This window comes from Megascapheus bottae, chromosome 18, assembly GCF_031878675.1.
Source record: "Megascapheus bottae isolate mThoBot1 chromosome 18, mThoBot2.hap1, whole genome shotgun sequence".
NCBI classification, from domain to species: Eukaryota; Metazoa; Chordata; class Mammalia; order Rodentia; family Geomyidae; genus Megascapheus; species Megascapheus bottae.
Genome location: NC_143526.1, coordinates 14,246,771 through 14,268,833, shown reverse-complemented (window position 1 = coordinate 14,268,833; position 22,063 = coordinate 14,246,771). Strand labels below are relative to the sequence as shown.

The following is a 22,063-nucleotide window of genomic DNA, read 5'->3' as shown; positions in this document are numbered from 1 at the left end:
TAGATATGATTAGACCTAGAAACAACTTTTAGGTCTTTAAACAGAAGTTGAATAAGCTTATGATTTACCTGTGATTGTATATATGCCTCTGTCAGAAAATACCTTGCAAATTAGAAAAAAAAATCATACTAGCCTATAATATGCCCATGTCTCTACTCAGCTCTTTCAACTGGAAAGGACGTACCTTATCCACAGAATGACCGTCTTTTATTTGGCTTTTCAAATGTGCAGTGAGTATTCATCACTATGACAGTACCTACTGTTTTAGAAAATACTACTGACATCTGAGGCTTATGATTTATGCAACTGATTAACATTGTACTGGCCACAAATTGAGAAGAGTGGTTGGCTATTCACTACTGCCCAAAGGGAAAAGAGACACAAATCTCCTTAAATGTCCAATGGTGCTGCATTTATGTGCTGTCCAGTGACAGTATATTCTATCTTGTTTACAGGTCACTGGATTTTATGACTTTTGTTTTCAGTCTTTTTCCTGTAAGTACCTGCTACATTTTGAGTAGCATGATTGATTTCATAGTTAAGTCATAGAAAAATAAAATACTGTGTTAATTATATAAGACATTTAAAATGCCATGAATGGTGATGTTTGAACTGTATCTGTGTTCTGAGAATAATAATTCATCAGTCATTCTATTTTAACAGGTTTTTTTTCAATGCATAATTTCTTCTTTCATCTTGAAATGTCTAACAAAACACTGGTGTTTTGTAGTAGTATAAGCAAGTGCCAGATATTAGATTAAAGTGAATGCAATTGTTTAGTAAATTTAAACTTCAGTGAATTTAGAGAGCCAGATTTTGTAGCTTACACTGACTAATGTTATTTAGAAATCATCATACTACTTTTTTGTAGGTAGGAAAGTGGATTTTTGTGGCTGATATTCAGGCTGACATCTCTTTCCCTGTCGTTTCCTATGACCTTACTCAGGGCCTAGTGTGGCACACATGATGAATAGACATCCACATGGAAGCAGGACATTGTTTCAGAGTTAGTTGACATTCTTACATTCTTACATTCCTTTTTTTTTTCTGTTTCTAAGGTTTGAACTCAAAACTTAGGGCCTGGGCACTGTCCTTGAATTTTGAATTTTTTGCTTAGGGCTGTCACTCTAACATGTGAGCCACAGCTCTACTTCCAGGTTTTTGGTGGTGAATTTGGAGGTAAAAGTCTTAGGGACTTTTCTGTTTAGCTGGCTTTGAGCGGCAACTCTATCTCAGCTGCTGAGTAGCTAAGATTAGGTATAAGTCACCAATTCTTTGCTACACTCTTCCATCCTTACTTCATTTTTATCTCAGCATAAATTGTAATCAACTTCTTAGCACTTTTGTGAAGGAAAGAAAGTGTAGAAGAAGAAGACAATTGAGAGACAAAATGGATTTCCATAAAGTTTTGTTGAGTCAATAAATGTAGTACCTCAGTTTGCTAACCTCAAGCGAAATAGCTATTGTTTGGGGTTTCCTTGACAATGAGGAAATAAGTGTAGTTTAATTTTGTCACCTGAGGTCTTGAAATAAGGACAATATAACATCCTTGTAATTTCATTGAATTAATTTTAAGGCATTTTGCAAAGATCATAAAGCAGTGTAGACTAACCCCAACACAGAATTTCCATAGGCGGTTTCTCTTAAAGAGGTCTCAAGGATTAAAAAAAAAACTGGGCTTAATTCCTGATTTAAAGTCCACATAAAGGTAAATCCACCAGCATTTTGAAACAGTGCTAGCGTGGGAAGGTAGAAGACCTGCTCCCACTCTGATTCTATTTGATTTGGGGATGTGAGGACATAGGAGCAAAATGCCTTCATGGCTTCATCCTTAATCCTTCAAGATAAAGCTGCTCATTATAGCTGGTATCCCTCTCCCTGAGGAAGCCCCACTGGGAGGTGGCACCCAGCCCTTGTTTTCAGCTTGAGTAGGTTGGCAGCCTGATGTTAAAGTTTCCCAAAAGGAGTTGTGCTAATTTTGCTAGAAAGAAGGAAGACAAAGTCAAATAATGATTCACTCCTTTGGGTTGCACATATATCCTGAGGGTTTTGGATTAACACAAGTAATACCTTCACAGGGTTCAAGGGGAGGCAAGATCCCAAAGAGACAAATTAGCTCTGGGAAGAGCAGACTGCTTCTGCAGGGACCTGGCAGAGGATCAAGTGGCTGGGAGGGACAGCCTAAACCAGTACCATCCACACCAATGATTCTGAATGTCCTATTGAACATGTGAACAAGCTTGTAAATTAACATTTAATCTAGTTCAGTATGTCCTGGTTTTCATCATTTAAACATACAGTGCATATGAAAAACTATTAATGAGCAATCATATCTACCATAAGCCTTTGAAATCCAGTATGTATTTTATATTATTATAGCATATAATACTGTGAATACTAAATTTCGTTCAAATGACTTGACCTATAGTATGTTTCATAACATTCATAGTTTTGTAAAAAGATTTACAATCTGTACTGGTGGCTCACATCTTTAATCCTAGCTACTCAGGAATTGAGATTCAGGGATGATAGTTCAAAGCCAGCCTGGGCAAGAAAGTCCATGATACCCTTACCTCCAATTAACCACCAAAAGAGCCAGAAGTGGACCCATAGCTCAAGTGGTAGAGCACTATCCTTGAGCAAAAAAAAGCTCAGGGACAGTGCTCAGACCCCGAGTTCAAGAGCCAGGACTGAAACAAAGGAAAAAAAAATACAAAGATCCATTTGTCTAAGTTGTAATGAGAAGATTTACATAAACTAAGCCCACATAAAACTTTCCCAATAAATGAAACTAGGTATTTGTTTTTAAAATTTAATTGAATTTAAATGAAATGAGTTAAAAATTCAGTTTCTTAATTAGGAGCTGGTGGCTCATGCCTATAATCCTACCTACTCAGAATAGTGAGTCCTGAGAATCACAGTCTGAAGCTAGCCCTAACAGGAAAGTTTGTGAGACTGTTTAATTAACCATTACAAAACTGGAAGTGGGAGCTGTGGCTGGAGTGAAAAAACTAAGGGACTATACAGGTGCAGAGTTCAATCGCCAGTACAGGTACAAAAAATTAAATTTTTAGTCATGCCACTCACATTTTGAATTCTCAATAGCTAAATATGGCCACAAGGTTAGCACATGCAGATCCTCCTTTGCCCTTGAAACTCAGCACAGATTGGAACCTATGCTTGGCTTTTCATCTAGCAGGAATCACAACATGATCACACACACACACACACACACACACTTGTTTGTGTATAATCACAGAGTTTTAGATTCAGAAGTGGTAGAGTAGCTCTCTCATCTCACCCAGGCTACCTGTTAGGTCATTTACTAAGTGGCAAGTCTTTGCTCAGTTATAATGCTGGTTCACTTATGGATGCCAGTGAATTTGAAAGTGTGAATGGCTTGAAGTCCCAGTTTAAAATGTACTTCAGAGCTGGTAACAGTGGTTCCTTCCTATAATCTAAGCTAGTTGGGAAACTGAAATAAGGTGGATCATAACTTAAAGCCAGCATAGGCAACAAGTATTTAAGCCCCCTTCTTAACCAGTGGTTGGCACAGTGACATGTACCTGTTATCCCAACTCTTCAGAAGACAAAAATCAGGAGGATCATGAATCTCTACTATCTGGGGTAAAGGTCTGAGACCCCATCTCAATAAAAAGATACTAGTTGTGGTGGCATATGTCTATAATCGAAGCTAAGACAAGGAGACTAAAATAGATCACAGTCCAGGTGGGTGTTTGGGTAGGAAGTGAGACTATCTCACGGTGTAAAAAGAATTGGAAATGTGACTCAGAGATTCAGGACATGCCTACATAAATGCCAGATCCTGAGATCAAATCCCAGAATCATACCACCTTAATTCAAGCATACCAATAACAAGAAGAAGCTCTACTAAATGGTCATTATTCTTTCAATATTTATCTCCTCCTTGCTCTTCCGTTGGGTCTAGCTTCCCAAATTTCATGTTCATATTGTAGGCAGATTTATGTTTACTCTTTTCCTAAATGCATTCATTTCGTTTCTATTTTCCCAAGTGTGCTAAAACTGGAGTTTGGTTAATGATGGTGTTTTTTATTCCCTTAATGATTTCCTATGTTCTGGGTTCTGGTCATGTTAGGACAAGGACTTCTGCATGATTTCTCTGCCCCATCTCACTCCTGAGTTTATCCTCGTCCAGAACTTTGTGAAGGTTGTCCCCTTCAGTAACTGTAGCCTCAACCATGACCTCTACGTCTTCCATCGGGCTGGATTGCTCAAGTAAGTGAACACATACATGTTCAGCACGTGACGGCAATTCACCAAAAAAGAAAGAGGAGAGAAAGGATTTTTACTAGTGGATGGCTTGAGCAAGAAATTTTTAACTAATATGTTTACGGGAAGAGCAATGCTGAGAAGAAAACTGTCCTATCAGATATTAAGCATACTATTGAGTCATCATAATCAGAATATTTAAACACAGAGAGGTTCAATATACAGAACAAAGTAAAACAAGCAATCTCTCCACAGACTCATCATAAGAGTTGTGTAAATGTATGCATTGACGACAAAGTGTATGTTCCAGCAGTGAGAAGATGAAGGATTATTCTGTTAGTAGTAGGACAAAAAACAAAGGCAGAAACCTTTTTTTTTCATATTTTAAGGTAAATTCCCAGGTGACTGAGGAGTTAAATGTAAATCCTAGCTACTCAAAAGGTTAAGATCTGAGGACTAAGGTCCAAACCCAGCCAAATTTGAAAGACTTTATCTCCATTAACCAGAAAAACAGAAGTGAAGGCATGGCTCAAGTGGTAGAGCACCAGCCACGAGTAAAAAAGCTGAGTGAGAGCTTGAGGCCTTGAGTTCAATCCCCAGTAGTGGAAAAATATATAAATAGTAGACTATACATGATGGGGTATGGTGGTATACCTGTAATCCCGACTCTCCAGACGCTGAGGCATGTGCATCTCTTGAGACATACTGAGTTCAAGGCCCATTGTCTTAAAGGAGAAAAAAAAAATCTACAGTGCTAAATACCTAGGATACAATTGATACAACCTACAGATGATAGGATCCTTTGTCTTTTCAAGACTCAAACACTCATGTAAATATGAACTTGCAAATGTGATGGGAATAACATGGTATGGATCAATGGTAAGTGTGTGTGCTTAGTACTAAGGTGTACTAAGAAAGAAAGAAAAACTTCAGTACTTTTTAACATCTAAAGTTTTTTGAGTAACTCAAATTTAATTTTAATTTGACTAATTTTTTGTTTTTTAAATTTTTATTTTGTTGTCAGGATGATATACAGAGAGGTTACAGTTACATACATATGATAGTGAGTACATTTGTCGAACATTGTTACCCCTTCCCATGTTTTTCTTTTGCTTCCCCTCTCCCATCCCCCCGAGTTGTAAAGTTCATTTCCACCATATTGTCTTGTGAGTATCACTGTGGCATTAGTTCACCCTTTGTCCTGTGTCTCACCATTTTGTTGTTCCCATTCCCTTCCTTAATTCAGGTAAATGTATATACAAGACACCAGCTACCAAAATCAGATATAGTGACAATAGGGAATAAACCATTGTCTGTGGGAGGGAGGACAAAAGAAAAAATAACTTCACATAAAAACAGTAACCACACCAAAAACCTCGTGTTTTCATACCTTGGAGTTCATTTTGCTTAGAATGTTTTTGTTTTTTTTTTTTTTTTGGCCAGTTCTGGGACTTGACCTCAGTCACTGAGCACTATCCTTGGGCTTTTTCAAGGCTAGAGCTCTACCACTTGAGCCACAGAACCACTTCTTATTCTATGTATGTGGTACTGAGGAATCAAACCCAGGTCTTCGTGCATGCTTCGTGTACTCTACCACTAGGCCAAACTCCAGCCAGCATCTTCTTTTATGTCATATGTACATAGCTACTGAGCTATTGTGTACCTCATCTAGGAAAATCCTAAATATATAGGATATAGGCATACTAGTTATTACAAATGAGGGAAACCATGGAGTTTATGTTTCTTTGGTTCTGGCTTACTTCACTTAATGTTTTCCAAGTCTTTTTTCCTTATGAATGTGGCAATGCTATTCTTTCTGATGGCAGCACAGAATTCCATTGTGTATATGTATATATGCCACATTTTCTTGATTCATTCATCTACTGAGGGGCACCTGGGTTGGTTCCATATCTTAGCTATGGTAAATAATGTTGCAGTGAGCATGGCTGTGCTGGTAGTTTTCATATGGTCTTGTTTGTGGTCATCTGGGTAAATGCGTAGAAGTGGGATTGCTGGGTCATAGAGGAGCTCTGTGTTTATTGACTGATTTTTTTAAAGCTGTCAGAACACCATAGCTACATGCCAGCCTTCAGGAAGGGTAGAAAAATCAAAGATAGAATAGGAAGCACTTTTCTCTTGAGGGACATCCTTCTCTTCACCTTTGGAAGAAAGCCAGCAAGCTGCTAGCTATGAGGGAAGAAAAGGAGATGCGTCACTTGCCAGTTAAGCATGTTCCCAGTAAGAACAAAAAACCCTGGATTCCATTGATTAATTCAGTTACTTCCATTATGTAAAACAAGAGGGAAGAATTTAGAATGGGACCATTATGTGTATTTATTTTGCTATATACAGAGTGCTAGAAAGATACACAGGATTCTGTTTACTTGGTGCTCCTCTAAGATGCAGGGCTGTGGGAGAAGTGGATAAAGATGATCACTTATTCTTGTTTTAGTTAATCCAACTTGTTTTTTTTTAAGAGAAATTTTATTTCACAGCAAAATGGAGCAGAAAATGCAGCTTCCACATACTCCTCCCTCATCTCCATCACTGACGCCTGGCTCCAGAATGAAACACTTATTACGCCTGATAAGCAAATACATCATTTTTTTCTTTTTCTATTGTAGTTAATAGAAGGGTTACATTATATTCACCAGATAGAAGGTGCATTACTTCACAAACATTGATACCCTTTCTCATGACATGGTCCTCATTTCCCTCCCCATCTCCCCCCCGCTTATCTTGATATCCTCCCTTCCCTATCCAATTTCAAATAACCAATTAAGCACATATAAAATATATCAGATAACAAGGTCAAATATTGTAGCAATATGAGATAACCAAGGGACAGTAAAAGAGATGAGAGATAACATAGTACATTAAGGACAACAATCACTTATTATATGGCTTTTGTTTCCTTATCCTGGAAGTCCTACATTTAGTGTCGTACTATTTGGCCTTACATCTCTAGATTTTGTTCCATTGTAAATCTCTGCTAGGAGAGCCCAAGGTTCCTACTGATTATGACAAATGAGGGAGACTATTGGGCCTATGTTCCTTTGAGTCTGGCTTACTTCACCTAATACGATTTTTTCTAAATCTTTCCATGTCCTTACAAATGGGGCGATGTCGTTCTTTCTGACAGCAGCATAGAATTTCATTGTGTATAAATACCACATCTTGTTGACCCACTCATCAACTAAGGGACATTTGGATTGGTTCCATATCTTTGCTATGGTAAATAGTGCTGCAATGAACATCGCTGTGCTAGTGGATTTAGTCTGACCTTGTTTCTGGACAATTGGATAAATGCCAAGTAGTGGAATTGCTGGGTCGTAGGGGAGTTCTATGTTTAGTCTTTTGAGGAACTGCTGTACTCCTTTCCATAGTGGTTGAACGAGTTTACATTCCCACCAATAGTGTAGTAGTGATCCCTCCTGGCCACATCCATGCCAGCATCTGCTGTTATTAGTTTTGTTGATCCTGGCCATTCTAACTGGAGTGAGGTGGAATCTTAGTGTTGTTTTGATTTGCATTTCTTTTATGACCAGAGATGTTGAGCATTTCATCATGTGTCTATAGGCCATTTTTATTTCTTCTTCAGAGACGACTCTCTTTAAGTCTTTGGCCCATCTTTTAATGGGATGGTTTTTTCTTTGGAGATTAGTTTTGGAGTGATTCAATTTTTTGAGCTGTTGATATATTTTAGATATGAGGTCTTTGTCCATTGTATGGTTAGTGAAGATCTTCTCCCATTCTGTAGGCTTCCTAATTAGTTTACTAGCTATGTCCTTTGCCATACAGAAGCTCTGCAGTTTAATGCAGTCCCACTTATCTAGCCTTTCTCTGATTTGTTGTGTTACTTGGTCCTTATTAAGAAAGGCCATTGTTTATGTTAGGGTTCCTCTTGGTGTCATATGATCTGTGGGTGTAGAAAAATGACATAATAAGATGCAGAATAATTTCACTGTGCTAAAAATCTTTGGTGCTCTTCCTGCTCATCCCTAATTCCCTGTAACTCTGGAAACTACTGAAGTTTATAGTCTCCCCAGTTATGGCTTTTTCAAAATCCCCTGTAGTTGGAATCCTAGCTCGGTAGTCTTGCCAAACCAGCTTAATTTACTTTAGTGATATTCATTTAAACCTTATTCATTTAAGTCTCTTCAGGTTTCAACACATTTTTTTTTTTTAGCATTGAATAATGTTCTGTACACAAGTCTGAAGGGCACCTCAGTTGCTTCTTCCACCTTGGTTGAACTGTTATGAACAAAGCTGTTTATACAAACATGTATGTGTAGGGTCTCGTGTCAACCTAAGATTTAAAAAAAATGATTTGGCTAACAGGGAAAATGCTGGATACCATGGTGTGGGGCACATCACATCAGGGAAATGGCTTGGGATCGCACCTGGCTGAGATGGCGCCTGCCGGGTTGGAAGGCATGGCTGTGGTTGCATCCACCCCTGGCCCTGCCCACCTTTGTGCTGATTGGCTCCTGTATCCTATATTAGCCCAATGTACTTCCAGAATATACGAGTTTCTGCCATGATGGATCTCCCTGGCGTGTCTGTTTGTCCTCCTGCGAGGGAGGGCTGGGTGAAGGTGGCCAGTCTGCCCTTAACCTTTCTCAGCCTTGTCTTGGTAGGGGCATGTTCTCTCTATCCTTCCTGCCGGCCGGGATGAGGTGGGGGAACGATGAAAGACTAAAACCCCGACACTATGGTCAGAATTTTTTTACCTTTGGAAGAAACTGCCAAAGTGTTTTCCAAAGTTGCTGCAGTCATCTGAAGATTTTCCCTGCCCTAAACCTTCACCACCACTTGCTGTTCTTAGTGGTTAGTTCATTTTAGAATGTATAAAGTGGTACCTCGTTGTTGTTTGAAATTTACACCTCTGTAAGGATATATGATACTTAACAAAAAATTCTTTGAGAAGGGTTTTACTATTAACACAGTCTTGCTGCACTACCATACTAGGCTTTTTTTGGATTAATACATTTCAGATGCCTTCTGGTTATCTTCCTTTTGAGGTGTCTATTCAGATGATGTGCCTATAATGGGGGATTGTTTATTTCTGTTTGATTTTTTAATAATACATATAACTTACATATGAAATCATCAATTGTACTTCAAAATTTATACTAAAAGAATGTTTTCAGTTGAAAATGAAATTCTCAATGCAGAATGGTTTCTGCCATAGGACATTTATTGGCTCACGTAAGTGGAGTTCTGGAGTTAGGTAAGGCTTTGAGGTTTCTATGCTTATTATTATTATTATTATTATTATTGTTGTTGTTATATTTTTGCCGGTCCTTGGCCTTGAACTCAGGGCCTGAGCACTGTCCTTGGGCTTTCTCAAGGATAGAGCTCTACCATTTGAGCCACTAGTCTACCACTAAACCAGACTCTCAGCCCTATGTTTATTATTTTTCTTTTTTCTTTCTTTTTTTTTTTTTGTTTTCTATTTTGGTCATGGGACTTGAGCTATGGGCCTGGGTGCTGTCCTTGAGCTCTTTAGCTTAAGACTAGTGCTTTACCACTTTGAATCACAGTGCCACTTCTGGTTTTCTGGTGGTTAGTTGGATACAAGAGTTTCACAGACTTTCATGTCCAGGCTGGCTTTTTACTGCAATCCTCAGATCTCAGCCTCCTGAGTAGTTAGGATTATAGGCATAAGCCAGTGGAGCCCGGCTACGACCTTTATTTCTTTCCTTCTTCCAACTCTGCCCTGTTCTGTGTTGGCTTCCTCCTGAAATTATAGCTATTATCACATTGGCAAAATGGCCCCCGTATTCCGTGAGGAGGGCCATGCAGCATTGAAGCAGGGAGAGTGCTACCTAGTGGCATGTTTTGTCAGAGGCCCCCCCCCCCAAGTAAGGCTCTGTTTGTTCAGTACAGTATAAAGTATTGACTATGTTCCTGTGCTAGTTCTGTTTAGGGTGCTGAAGAAACCGAAGTGATCCAATAGACAGAAATTCTTGCCTTAATGAGGCAAAGGAAAAAGACATGAACTATATAATATAGAAGTTAAAAGTAAAATAAAAAGAGTACAGCAAGGAAGGAAGGAAGTGGTGGAGGGTCACCCCAGGATGCACAGGAGAGGTGTTTTGAGCAGTGACATACGAAGGCAAGAGAATCATCACATGAACATGGTGAGGGCACAGGGTCTTTGCGACCTATTCTCTTTATACCACAGTTTTAAAAATATAGCATGTTCTTCTGTAATTTTTTTTTTGCTTTGCTCCCTTTGACATTTGGGACGAGTTGTTCCTGCTCTTAAGTTTGGTTACTTTAAATTTCATGACCTCATGTTCTGGTCCTTCAACTCATTTCCTTCTTCTTCCCTTGGGAAATTATATTTTGTGTCTATCATCTGCCCTCTGGCCATGCTGGTAAGCACTAGGACAAATAATTCATTCAATTGTTAGTGTCAGCAGTTTTACACCCAGCCTCCATTTCATAGTGTTTAGTGACTCTTCGTTTTTTGAAAGGGATATACCCCAAATGGTTATGCGAACATTAAATGTGGACAAATGAAATGTTTTTATTTCAACACCCTCATCACTGTATATTACTCTCTAGAATGTTTCCAGTCTTAATGTAAGGTTTACATGTAGTGTAAAAGTGTTTTTCTTATGCCCCACCCCATTTGCCTATTTTTACTTATTCAATAGTGTAGGATGTACTTGGTAGACTGGCTGCTCACTCCACCTTGCTGCTTTTCCAGGCTGTTCTAAAATCTGATATTTGTTTTAAAATTTGGGTAACTATGTTTCAGACTGACACATCCAATTAATACCCATTACTCTAGGATTTTTCCCATGAATAAAACATCCTCTGAATTGGGTTGTGTGAGTTTGTCAGCTTTGCTCAGTAAATGAAAATGTCGTAGGTAGTTGACCTCTGAACGGAGCTTCCCCTCAGTTCGTCCTCTGTGTGTGTGTTTCATCTGTTTTTCTGGTTGCCATTTTTGTCCCTAGTATATCAGTCACTACACCTATTTGAGGCCTGCATTATCCTGGAGAGTATTTAGTGATAACAATCTCCTGCCTTTTGTGCTCTTAATTAGCCTCTTTGACTTGAATCCAGTAGAAACTTCCTTTTGTATTTTGTGGTTATTTATTTATGGGGCTTCTTTTGGTGGTGGTAGTGTGTTCATTTGTTTGGTTTGGTTTAAACTGTGATGCCAGTAGCTGGAGAATTGCTTTGTAGTTCTATGACATGTTCCACTGACAGTTTCCCCATCTGGAATTCAGAAAGACTCATCACTTTTTCTTCCTTCCGATGTTATGTTTTCACTTATTTTCTGCAAGGCTGACATAAATTGGACACACACACATCCACTTGTAGATGTCTAAAACCATTCACTGACTCAATTTAGAGCTGAAAAATCAAGTGATAAGTCTTTTCATTTCTACTTGGATATATTATTTTCTGTTTTAGATACTGTCTCATTAATGACTCTAGCTTCTGATCTTTGAGGTCTTTTTTTTGTGATGCAGGGGACCAGTGGGCAGGGACTTCAGCATTTCTCCATGGAGATGGGACATTTCCTGAAGGCTCATGGTTACATCCGAGGGTGTAAGAGACCTGGGCATGGGAAGAATTAGAAGAGCAAACCTCCTCAAATAGACCTTGCTTTTTCCTGTTAATGGAGGAGCCCTTTGTATGTATAAGAATGCTTTAAGATCTCTCACACATTCAGGGTGGCTCCAGAGCTGTGCCTGGACCTTTGGTAAAAAACTGGCAACCTACTCTGGTTACTGAGTATCTGTTTGCTTCTGGGAAGGTCAGTTAGGTAACAGAATGAAAGATAGAGTTGGGAATGTTCTCTGTCTAGATGCTAAGCTCTGGAACTGAAAGATCACAGCCTTGTTATATGAAACTGTGGAAAGGGGCAAGCAGGGTCACACTTGGGCTCATCCAGAAAGCCACTTTCGTCTCTAGTTCTATCAGGACTCAGACTGATCTGTAAGCATATATTCTTTCTTTCTTTCTTTCTTTCTTTCTTTCTTTCTTTCTTTCTTTCTTATTGTTAAAGTAAAGGTGTTGTACAGAGCGGTTAAAATTACATAAGTCAGATGACAAATACATTTCTAGTTTTTCCCCCCTTGACCCCCTTTCTCATAAGTTGTATAGTTCATTTCCATCATAGTGTCTGTTGAGTATCATTGCTGTATTTGCTTACCCTTTGTCCCACCATTTCTGTGCTCCCCCTTATCTTCCCACAAACAGATAAACTTACTTACAAGGTCAAAGGTCCAGAAATCAAAAAGAGTGACAAAGGGGAAAAAAAGAAGCAAAATTACATAAAATCTCTTGCTTCTATTTCTTGGTCATTTCAGTAAACATTTTATATGATCATATGCACATAGCTATTGAGTCTTTGTGATCCTCTCCTAAGAATATTATTAGTTTTTTAAAAAATATTAGTTTACTAGATCTGAAAATTATTTTTCAGAAGGTCCTAGGATCATTACATAGATCCTTACTATTCATAATCTTCATGATTTATTTAAGAACAGAACAAGATAAGAGATAAGTTGCTCTGGGTGCAATGGCTCACGCCTGTAATCCTAGCTACTTAGGAGGCTGAGATCTGAGGATCATGGTTCAAAGCCAGCCTGGGCACTACAGATGATGAGATTCTTATCTCCAATTAATCACTAGAAAAGGGGAAGTGAGGCTATGGCTGAATGTGTAGGGAAGTATCCTTGAGCTGAAAAGCTCAGGGATAGCGCCCAGGCCCAGAGTTAAAGTCCCATGACCCACAACAAAAAATTGCTGGACAATTCTCCTTTTGAAATGTGCATGACATATATGTTTAAAATCTATTTCATTTTAATATGGATTGTATGTGGTGTAAATATTTAAGCATCCTTACATATTTGAATTGAGGTCATTTTATTTTATATTAGCATTTTAGAACTAAAACACAGGTGAAAATTTCCATAACTCATCTATTCTCTCTTTTTCCTTCCTTTCCTTTCCTTTCTTTGTTTCTTTCTTTGTTTCTTTCTCCCCCTCAACACACATTCTAACACTTGAGCCACATCTCCACTTCAGGTTTTCTACTAGGTAAATGGAGATAAGAGTCACTTGGATTTATCTCTCCAGGTGCAATCTTCAGATCTCAGTCTACTGAGTAGCTAGGGTTATAAGTGTGAGACACCAGTGCCCTACTTTATCATCCATCTCTGACTTCAACTTTATTTTCTCAGAATAGAGCTCTGGAGTGGATGCAGGGTCAGTCCTTCAGGGGAAAGCATGGTGAACTGTCTTGGTCTTTGATGGATCTTCAGCACAAGAATACGTTGGACACGCTGCAGAGGTTTAATACACATTTGTGATTGCTTCACTGGATGATCCTCCTTATAATGCCAAGGGTAGGGTGGTAGCCTTGAGCTGAAGAGCTCAGGGACAACGCCCAGGCCAAGTTGAAATCCCATGACCCACACAAAAAAAAGAAAAGTAGAACTGCAATGGGGATGGGAGGGTCAGTGTTTCCAGATTTTAAAAAAAGACGTCAAGGCCAGGGATGGCTACCACTAGGGGGTGAAGATGAAGCCAACACTGAATGTTGGAGACAGGGATAAGCTTGTACACTTGGTATGCTATATGTAAAATTTCTGGTGAGGACTGATGAGGGTGTTTACTGGGTTCATGGGAGGAACAGCTCATTGGCCTGAGAGGAGAAACAGAGAAAGCAAAAGGACTTTGAGATAAAACATTGAGAAGAGGTCTTAGGGAGGGACCGTAGGGGAGGTGGCGGTGGTTATAAGCATCAGGGACTCTCAACCCCTCTTTGGCTTTGTGATTGACTTGAAGTGTCATGGAAAAGACAGCAGCAATTTGTAACCCAAGTCCATTGTTACATTTTCCTGGTGGATTGTTACTTTCCTTGACAAATAAGGTTTTTAGGGAATATATATATATATATAGTATATATATTGTGTGTATATATATATTGTGTGTGTGAAGTCCTTTCTATGGATGGATAATGTTCCATTGTATGTGTATATTTGGTATGTCTATCAGTTCATGTCCTTTTAAATTGTTTTCTCCTTTAGGCTATTGGAACTAAAGCTAATCTGAATATTCATGAGCAAGGTTTAGCATGAATATGTTTTTTTAGTTCTCCTGTCTCCCTATCCTGTCACAATGAAATTGTAGTATAAGGTGTTCATATCAGAGATTCTTACCTTTTGCTTCATGATTGCTGATGATACTTTTCATAGTAGTGCACTCCTCCCGGCACTTAGGAGGATGGAGGTCAGTGAGTTCAAAAGCTACATGGGTTCCAGGAAAGAGCTGGAGATATATAGTGAGACCTTGTCTCAAAAAAATATGCTCACAACTATTAGGTGATAATTGACCATCCTTTACCAGTTTATTACATAAACTTTGCAACTATACAGATACTTACTGATACTTAAACACAGATACTTACTGCATTTAAGAGTTAAGTAAAAACTGTAACCCCCTTTGTACATCACCCTCATACTAAAATAAAATTAAATTAAAATTAAATAGCCTAGTATAGCTTAGGAATAATGTTCTGTTTAGTAATAAAATCCTAATGGTGAAAGAATTCGGTGCTAATGTACTCACTACCTTATGAATGTAACTGTAACCCCTCAATACATCACCCGGACAAAATTAAAAAGAAAAAGAATTTAGTGTAAGGCTAGCTACATAATACACAGGACCTGTTATAAAATGAACGGGAGGGACATTAGCCTGAGATGAGGAAGCAAATCTCCCATTTCTATGGGCCCTACTGCTCCAGTCCATGGCAAGCAAGCATCCTCCAAGAGTGTGAAACTTCCTCCCAGGCTAATGCAACTCAGTTATCCTCCCTTGGGGAGGCCTTATGTGCCAGCAGCAGGGAACTAGGGTAACTATGTGTGACCTAAAACTGCAAGCCTCAGTCATGCTTTATTGTCTCCAGGATCCACTTTGGTTAAAAGCACAAACCCACAGATAGAATGTTGAAGAATGTGAAGATGCTGATCTCAATTCAGTTCCAATCATGAAGTGCTTCAGGATGTGCAAGTCCCCTGCCTGTGCCGCCTGCTCCTCTCATGTGTGAAGAAGTCAGCCCTAGCTGACTTAATGGAGCTTTCTTAATTTCTAAACATGCTTTTAAAAATATATATATTTTTTTTTTTTTGCCAGCCCTGGGGCTTGAACTCAGGTCCTGAGCACTGTCCTTGGGCTTTTTCCTCAAGGCTAGCGCGCTACCACTTGAGCCACAGCACCACTTCTGGTATGTGTTAACAGGGAATTGAACCTGGATCTTCGTGCATATTAGGCAAGCACTCTACCACTAAGCCAAACTCCCCGCCCCCTAAACATGCTTTTAAAGACTTAAGGAGACTTTAGCTCTTCACATGATATAGCTCTATGACATGAAATAAGTCATGCTGAGCAGTTAAAATTATATGCATTAAAATTACAGGTACTTGCCAGATGCCGGTGTCTTATACGTGTAATTCTAGCTACTTTAGGAGGCTGCTATCTAAGAATCGTGGTTCAAAGCCAGCCTGAGCAGGACAGTCTGTGAGACTCTTTATCTCCAATTAATCATTAGAAAACCGGAAGTGGTGCTGTGGCCTAAGTGGTAGAGTGAAAACCTTAGGCTGAAGAGCTCCAAGACAGCACCCAGGCTCAGAGTTCAGGCACCATGACCAATCCCACATAAAAAAAAAAAGAATTATAGGCACTTAACTCTGTGTCATGTTGAGTTTGTGGCATTGTCAATGACTTTTACATTATTCTTTGTGCTTTTTCAGAAAACCCCCACATTTTCCCAGGTTTTCTAGGGTATTACAGTTAAGCAAACCTTCATGTTATATAAACATTTTTCCAGATATTACTTACATGTTATTTATATGTAGCAATATGATAATTCTCTTTTTATTTTTGGGTGAATGCATATTGTAGGGCTTTGACCCAGAAATATATTTCTCTTACCTAGGTCCATTGTTATACGATTCGCCACTGTTCTAGATACTCCTGGCGTTGAAACACTTGTGAAAACCCTCATGCTGAATAAGAAGATACTGGAGGATTTTACCCAGTACAATGCAGCTTCCAAAGACCTCGTAAGTACCTGTGGTGACCAGTGAGTTCTCTTTCCTTTCACATGGGACCACTGAGACTTAGAGAAAGTCACACTTGATATTTCCTTGGGCCTCAGTTGATGAATCATGTGAATTGGGTCTTGGGGAGCAGCAGAGGTGGGGTGAGTAGGGGAACAGGAAAAGGGACAATTGACAAAACTCAAATGACAGGAAGTAAGGCTGTTCTCCTCTCTGGTGACCCCCAAAGAAGCTGATCATATACTCAAAGCTTTGGCACAAGGTAACTTCTGGTCCCCAGAATAGGTAACTCTGAGCACAGTTAGGGAACTTAATTAAGAATCCATCAATCTCCTTAACCCAGTAGACTTGGATTAATGAGACTTGGCTTATTCTATTGATTGGATTGATTGATTTCCATGGTATGGGATCTATTCCCCCCCCCTCTTTTTTGCCAGTCCTGGGCCTTGAACTCAGGGCTTGAGCACTGTCCGTGGGCTTTTCTCAAGGCTAGCATTCTACCACTTGAGCCATAGCACCACTTCCAGCTTTTTTCTATGTAAGTAGTACCAAGGAATTGACCCGGATCCTCATGCATGCTAGGCAAGCACTCTACCTCTAGGCCAAACTCCTGGCCCTCTTTTTTTTTTTTTGCTGTAATTCTTTTTTTTTTTTTTTCAGATAGGCTGTCATGATTTTGCCTGAGTTTTTCTCAGATTCCTCAGTTCTCCTGTCTACACTCCCCAGGTAGCTGAGATTATGGGCTGGCCTTCTAGTTTGATTCTGTTGATGAGCCTAGCTAGACTAATTTGTTTGAGCTGGCTGCATCCTCAAGGACTGGATGAACTGGGAAAAAATTCTGTGTGATAAGTGGTGATTCAGTAATGATGAAGCAGTAAAATTATTAGCTCCATTAAATATCACCCACTGAATTCATGTATTTTTAGTATTTGAATGACCAAGAGAGAAATGCACGTGAAGAACTTCATAGTCTACCTTACATGAAAGAGCAACTACCAACAGCAACAACAACAAAAAGCATTGTTTTTGTTTAAGTTTTGGGCAGATAATATTAAATGAGATGAGCCAGATGCTGGTGGCTCATACTTGTAGTCCTAAGCTACTTGGAAGCCTAAGATTAGGAGGTTCTCAGTTCAAGGCTCAACTACTCCCCAGTAGAGTGCTGGATGCAGTGGCAGCTATGCCATAGCTGGATGTCTGCTATGTAACTAACTACAGCAGGAAGCCTAATGTTAACAGATTGTTCCCAAACCAAGGCGGCCAGATGCAATACTCTATCTCAAAAAATGAACACCAAGGACAAAAAGATACCACAACCAAAAACAAAAAACAGCTGAAGACATGACTCAGAAGTAAGAGCTCTTGCCTAGCAAGCACAAGGCCTGAGTTGATTCCTCATTACCATATGAATGAGATGAAGGACTGAGTATGTAGCTTAGTAGTAAGAGGGCTTGCCTAGCGTTCACAGTGCCCTGAGTTTAATCCCTCTGGCACTGCAATATATATAAATAAGATGAGCTTTTTCACTCAATGAAGACAACTTCCAACATTTGTGGCCAGTGATAAGATCCAATTGAGAAAAGGGAAAGAGAATTTAGGAAAACCAGTATCTGCCATAAGCTTAACAACTACCCAGTACCTAGAAGATTTTGATGAATCTGGTGGTGATAGTAATGAATGTAACATTTTGATAACATGTAATGGGATGGGTCAATATTTGGAAAATCTGCATAGTATGATGAAATAATATTTTCTAGATAAGCAGTGTATGATGTTATAAAAGTATGCATAAAGTGTAAAATACACCAATGAATTTTAATATGATATTTTATACAATATTCATTGATATGGTTTTCAGATACCATATTGCATGCAACTAGTCTGTTAAAACAATGCCAGTTTTTGAGTTTTGGTGGAATATCAGGAGTATCCATATTTATCTGAAAGGATTATTTAAATGCTTCTTTCTTTTCTGACTACATATTTTTGTGAAGTCAAATTTTCAAAACATTGTATTTCCACCAAAACATGTTGTAACAGATTGAATGCTGATATGGGAATTGAGTTATCTTCTGTTAAGCTAGTATTTTAAAGAGATTTGCAAGAATAGAAAATGGTGCCACTCTTTAAATATGTTTGTTAAAATAATAAGTCTAAATTCTGCTTCATCAATAAATTAAACTAAAACCAATATGGATTTTTCTTTTCTTTTTATGGGAGACTGGGACTCGAACTTGCAATCAGGTGCTTTATGCTCATTGGTTGGTGCCCTACCACTTGAGCTATGCATCTGACCACAAGATTTTTCTTAATTTCAAGCCTCTCCTCTCTCTTTCTCTTTTTCACATATGTCTGTCTGTCTTCCTGAAATACATAATCCTCTAGTTTCTGCCTTCTGAATGTTGGAATTACGCAGGCTGAAACATCACCATGCCTGGCTTCTCAGCTTTAATTTCTGATACAGAAAATGGTGCTAGCTATCACATGCTTAAGATAAAGATAAATTTAGAGAACCATCAGTATTGAACTTAGACAAAAACAAAAACATTCTGAGTAAAAGGAACTGATATTTGGATCTTACTCATTATTTTAAACTGTAGATCTTACAAGTTACTCAGCCTTATAAGACATATTTTCTTATAGATGAATAGTTGGAATAATCATATTTTATCTAGAAGAATTGAGAGGGAGGCAAAATGAATGCAGAGCAAGCATTGAACTTCATACCTTTCCCAAAGTTAAGTATTGATAGGTATTGGTTCTATATTTGTAGTTCTGCAGACATGGTTGTTTGTTCATAATCATAGATTTACTATTGCTTATCCATGGTGATAAGGGTCATAAAATACATGTTTTTCTTTTCAGGATGGAATACCAATTCAAACATTTGTAGCTGAAGTTGCAGAACAAATAGTTGGCATTGCAGTGATCAAAAACGAAATGGTAAATTGTGAAATGGCTATTAATTTCCCTCATTATGGCATTGTAAATCATAAATTAGCACACAATGTCTGCTTGTAAGTTTTAATGTAACTTATTAATATGAACACCTCCTTTTCCTAAAGTACATTCTCATTGCTTCCCATCTAGCAGCCTTTCAATACCCTCCTTCCCACCTTTGCTCCCCTCTCCTCTCACCCTCTCTTCCCTCTCCTCCCCCCATCCTCCCTCCCTTCCTTTTTCTCTTTTTGTGGGTCAAAATGTTTGGATATTACAAAGAATACATGAAAACATTCTTATTCTGAAAATTTAACCTTCACTGCCAAAATCAACCTCCAACCTCACTTTCTCAACAGACTGCTACTACAATTAGTTATTTCTGCTTTCCAGCATTCTTCCTTATACCTAATTACCTAATTACCTTGAGGCAGGAGGGAGTGGGGCGTGGAGGGGAGAGAGAGATTTGTCAAGAGGATATTACACTTTCTGTTTTTCCAAATGGGAGTTATTCCAAAGCATTTGTTACTGAGTAACTCATTCTTTGGTTTAAAATGTCACTTTTTCATTTGTTGAATTTATATATCCTTGTGTCAGTTTTTAAACTCTATTTCACATATTTGTTATCAACTGCCGCAGGATATACTTTGTTATAAAGTAAGATAGTCTTTTCTTCTTTACTAAATTTTCTTGATTTTTCTTGGCTATTACTTCTTTCAGATAAACCTCATACTATTATGAATTTTTCTATGCCTGTGTGGAGTTTATGGAACAATTAAGAAATGACCTGCATTAAAATACAGAGGCTTACCTATTAGGAATGTGGATTTTTGTGTTGTTACAACTTTTTTTTGTAATGTATAGTGGGGTTATAGTTATAGTTGCCAGATAGTAGGTGCATTACTTCTCACACATTGATACCCCTTCTCATGTTTTTTGTTCCCATTTCCCTTGTGTTATTGCAAATTTTGACTTATTTCTTTTCTTTTTTTTTTCCTTTTTTTTGCCAGTTCTTGGGGCTTGAACTCAGGGCTTGTGCACGGTCTTTGAATACTTTTTGCTCAAAGCTGACACTTGAGCCACAATACCACTTCTGACTTTTTCTGAGTATATGGTACCAAGGAATCGAACCCAGGGCTTCATGAATGTTAGGTGAACATTCTGCCACTAGGTTACACTCTTCTTTCTTAAGTATAATTTTCTTGTTACTAAGGTGTTGTGCAGAGGGGTTATGTCTCATAAGTCATGTAACGAGTGTTTGTTTTTGGACGGCGTCACCTCTTCCTTCCCTTTCCCCCAATTTCTCCTTTCCTGCCCACAAGTTACACAGTTCTTTTTCCACATAATGCTGCCCTTAAGTTACACAGTTCATTTTCCACATAATGCTGCCCTTTCTCCCTCTACATCTGCACACCAAAGGCAAACAATACTGAAAAGCAAAAACACCACTACCAACAACAATGAAAACGTGTTCCCATTTAATGGAATTCATTCTGATTAATAGTATATTAAATGTTCAGAGGAGTAGTGCTTTGGGGTTCCTCCCCTAATATTAATAACTCTTTGGTTTCTTTTTTGTATTGTATTCTATGGTCGGGGTGATGTATAGAAGGCTTACAGTTACATTTGTCAGGTGGTGGGTACATTACTTCTTGAACATTGATACCCCTTCCCATGTTTTTCTTCCACATTCCCTCCCTCATACCCCCCAATCATCTTGCCTTCCTCGTTCCCTACCCAGTTAACTCTTTGGTTTCTTAAGAAAAGTTTTTTGACTCTTTTTCATACATGGCTTTGAGCCAGTGATAGAGTTTGGATATGACTTAAGTGTCCCTCAAAGGTTTACATGTTACAGACTTGTCCTCTATGTGGGGAACTTATAAGGAGTAAAGGTTGATAGGTCATGTGGGTATTGCCCGCAGAAGGAATAAGGAGGGAATAAGTTCATAAGAGGGAACAGTTCATTTGCACAAGAATAAGAGTCCTTCCATTTCTTCCCTACCTTCTTCCTATCCTTGTAAATACTACTTTTGTTGAACCCTCCTCTAATGATTTTGATTTGACATACCATGTTTCTTGATGAGACCCTATGCATATACCATCCTAGACATTTATGACTGATTTCTATATATTTTTATGGTATTTTCTTGGTATTGCAGCTAAACATTTTTTTCCTCACTGTACTTTGTTAAAAATGTTTGGTATATGGAAAATACCAAGTTCTGCATTTTGGTCTTGTGTCCACTCACCTTTCTGAAGTCTCATATTATCTCTGAGTTTTAAGATTTGTTTTGGTCAAAGCAATTAGAGGGCATTCTAACATTCAAAAGACATCTTCTATTTCAAAGTTCATGTTTAGCATTTGTGAGTCATCCTTGTTTTTTTTTTCTTGTTTCTTTTTGGATCAGCTTGTGTTACATGCAAGAGCCTCCAAGTACATTATTCAGATTATAAAAAAAAATTCTCTTTGTTCTCAGAATGATGCTTTGTTTCCACCATAGCAAGTTTTATGTTTCTTGGTTCTAGTTTTTACATTCATCAGCTTTCCTCAAAAGTCTGCCTGTATTGTGAATGAAAAATGGAGTTTTCAGTATGAGTGGCTGATATGGATATGATTCTCTATTACATCTCTCCTGTCACTGGCAGAGTTACCCACACTCTGTCTAACTGGGAGGGGACTGGCTTCCTCTTGCATGCATGAGTATAGTACCAGCAGGCCAGCAGGAACACCCATGTGGCCCAAGATGGAAGATATAATGTAATTATATCCAAGGCAA

General features: G+C 38.5%; 1 protein-coding gene across 3 annotated transcripts in view; it reads left to right on the top strand.

The window, feature by feature from the left end:
* The window catches only part of Cfap61 (cilia and flagella associated protein 61), a 242,416-nt gene that overhangs the window by 80,460 nt on the left and 139,893 nt on the right, over positions 1-22,063 (top strand). For all 3 annotated transcript variants that reach the window (XM_090351924.1, XM_090351925.1, XM_090351926.1), the window contains 4 exons: positions 456-495; positions 4,118-4,257; positions 16,226-16,352; positions 19,215-19,292. In XM_090351924.1, the coding sequence (XP_090208050.1) occupies positions 456-495; positions 4,118-4,257; positions 16,226-16,352; positions 19,215-19,292 (385 nt within the window). The remainder of the gene's footprint in view (positions 1-455; positions 496-4,117; positions 4,258-16,225; positions 16,353-19,214; positions 19,293-22,063) is intronic.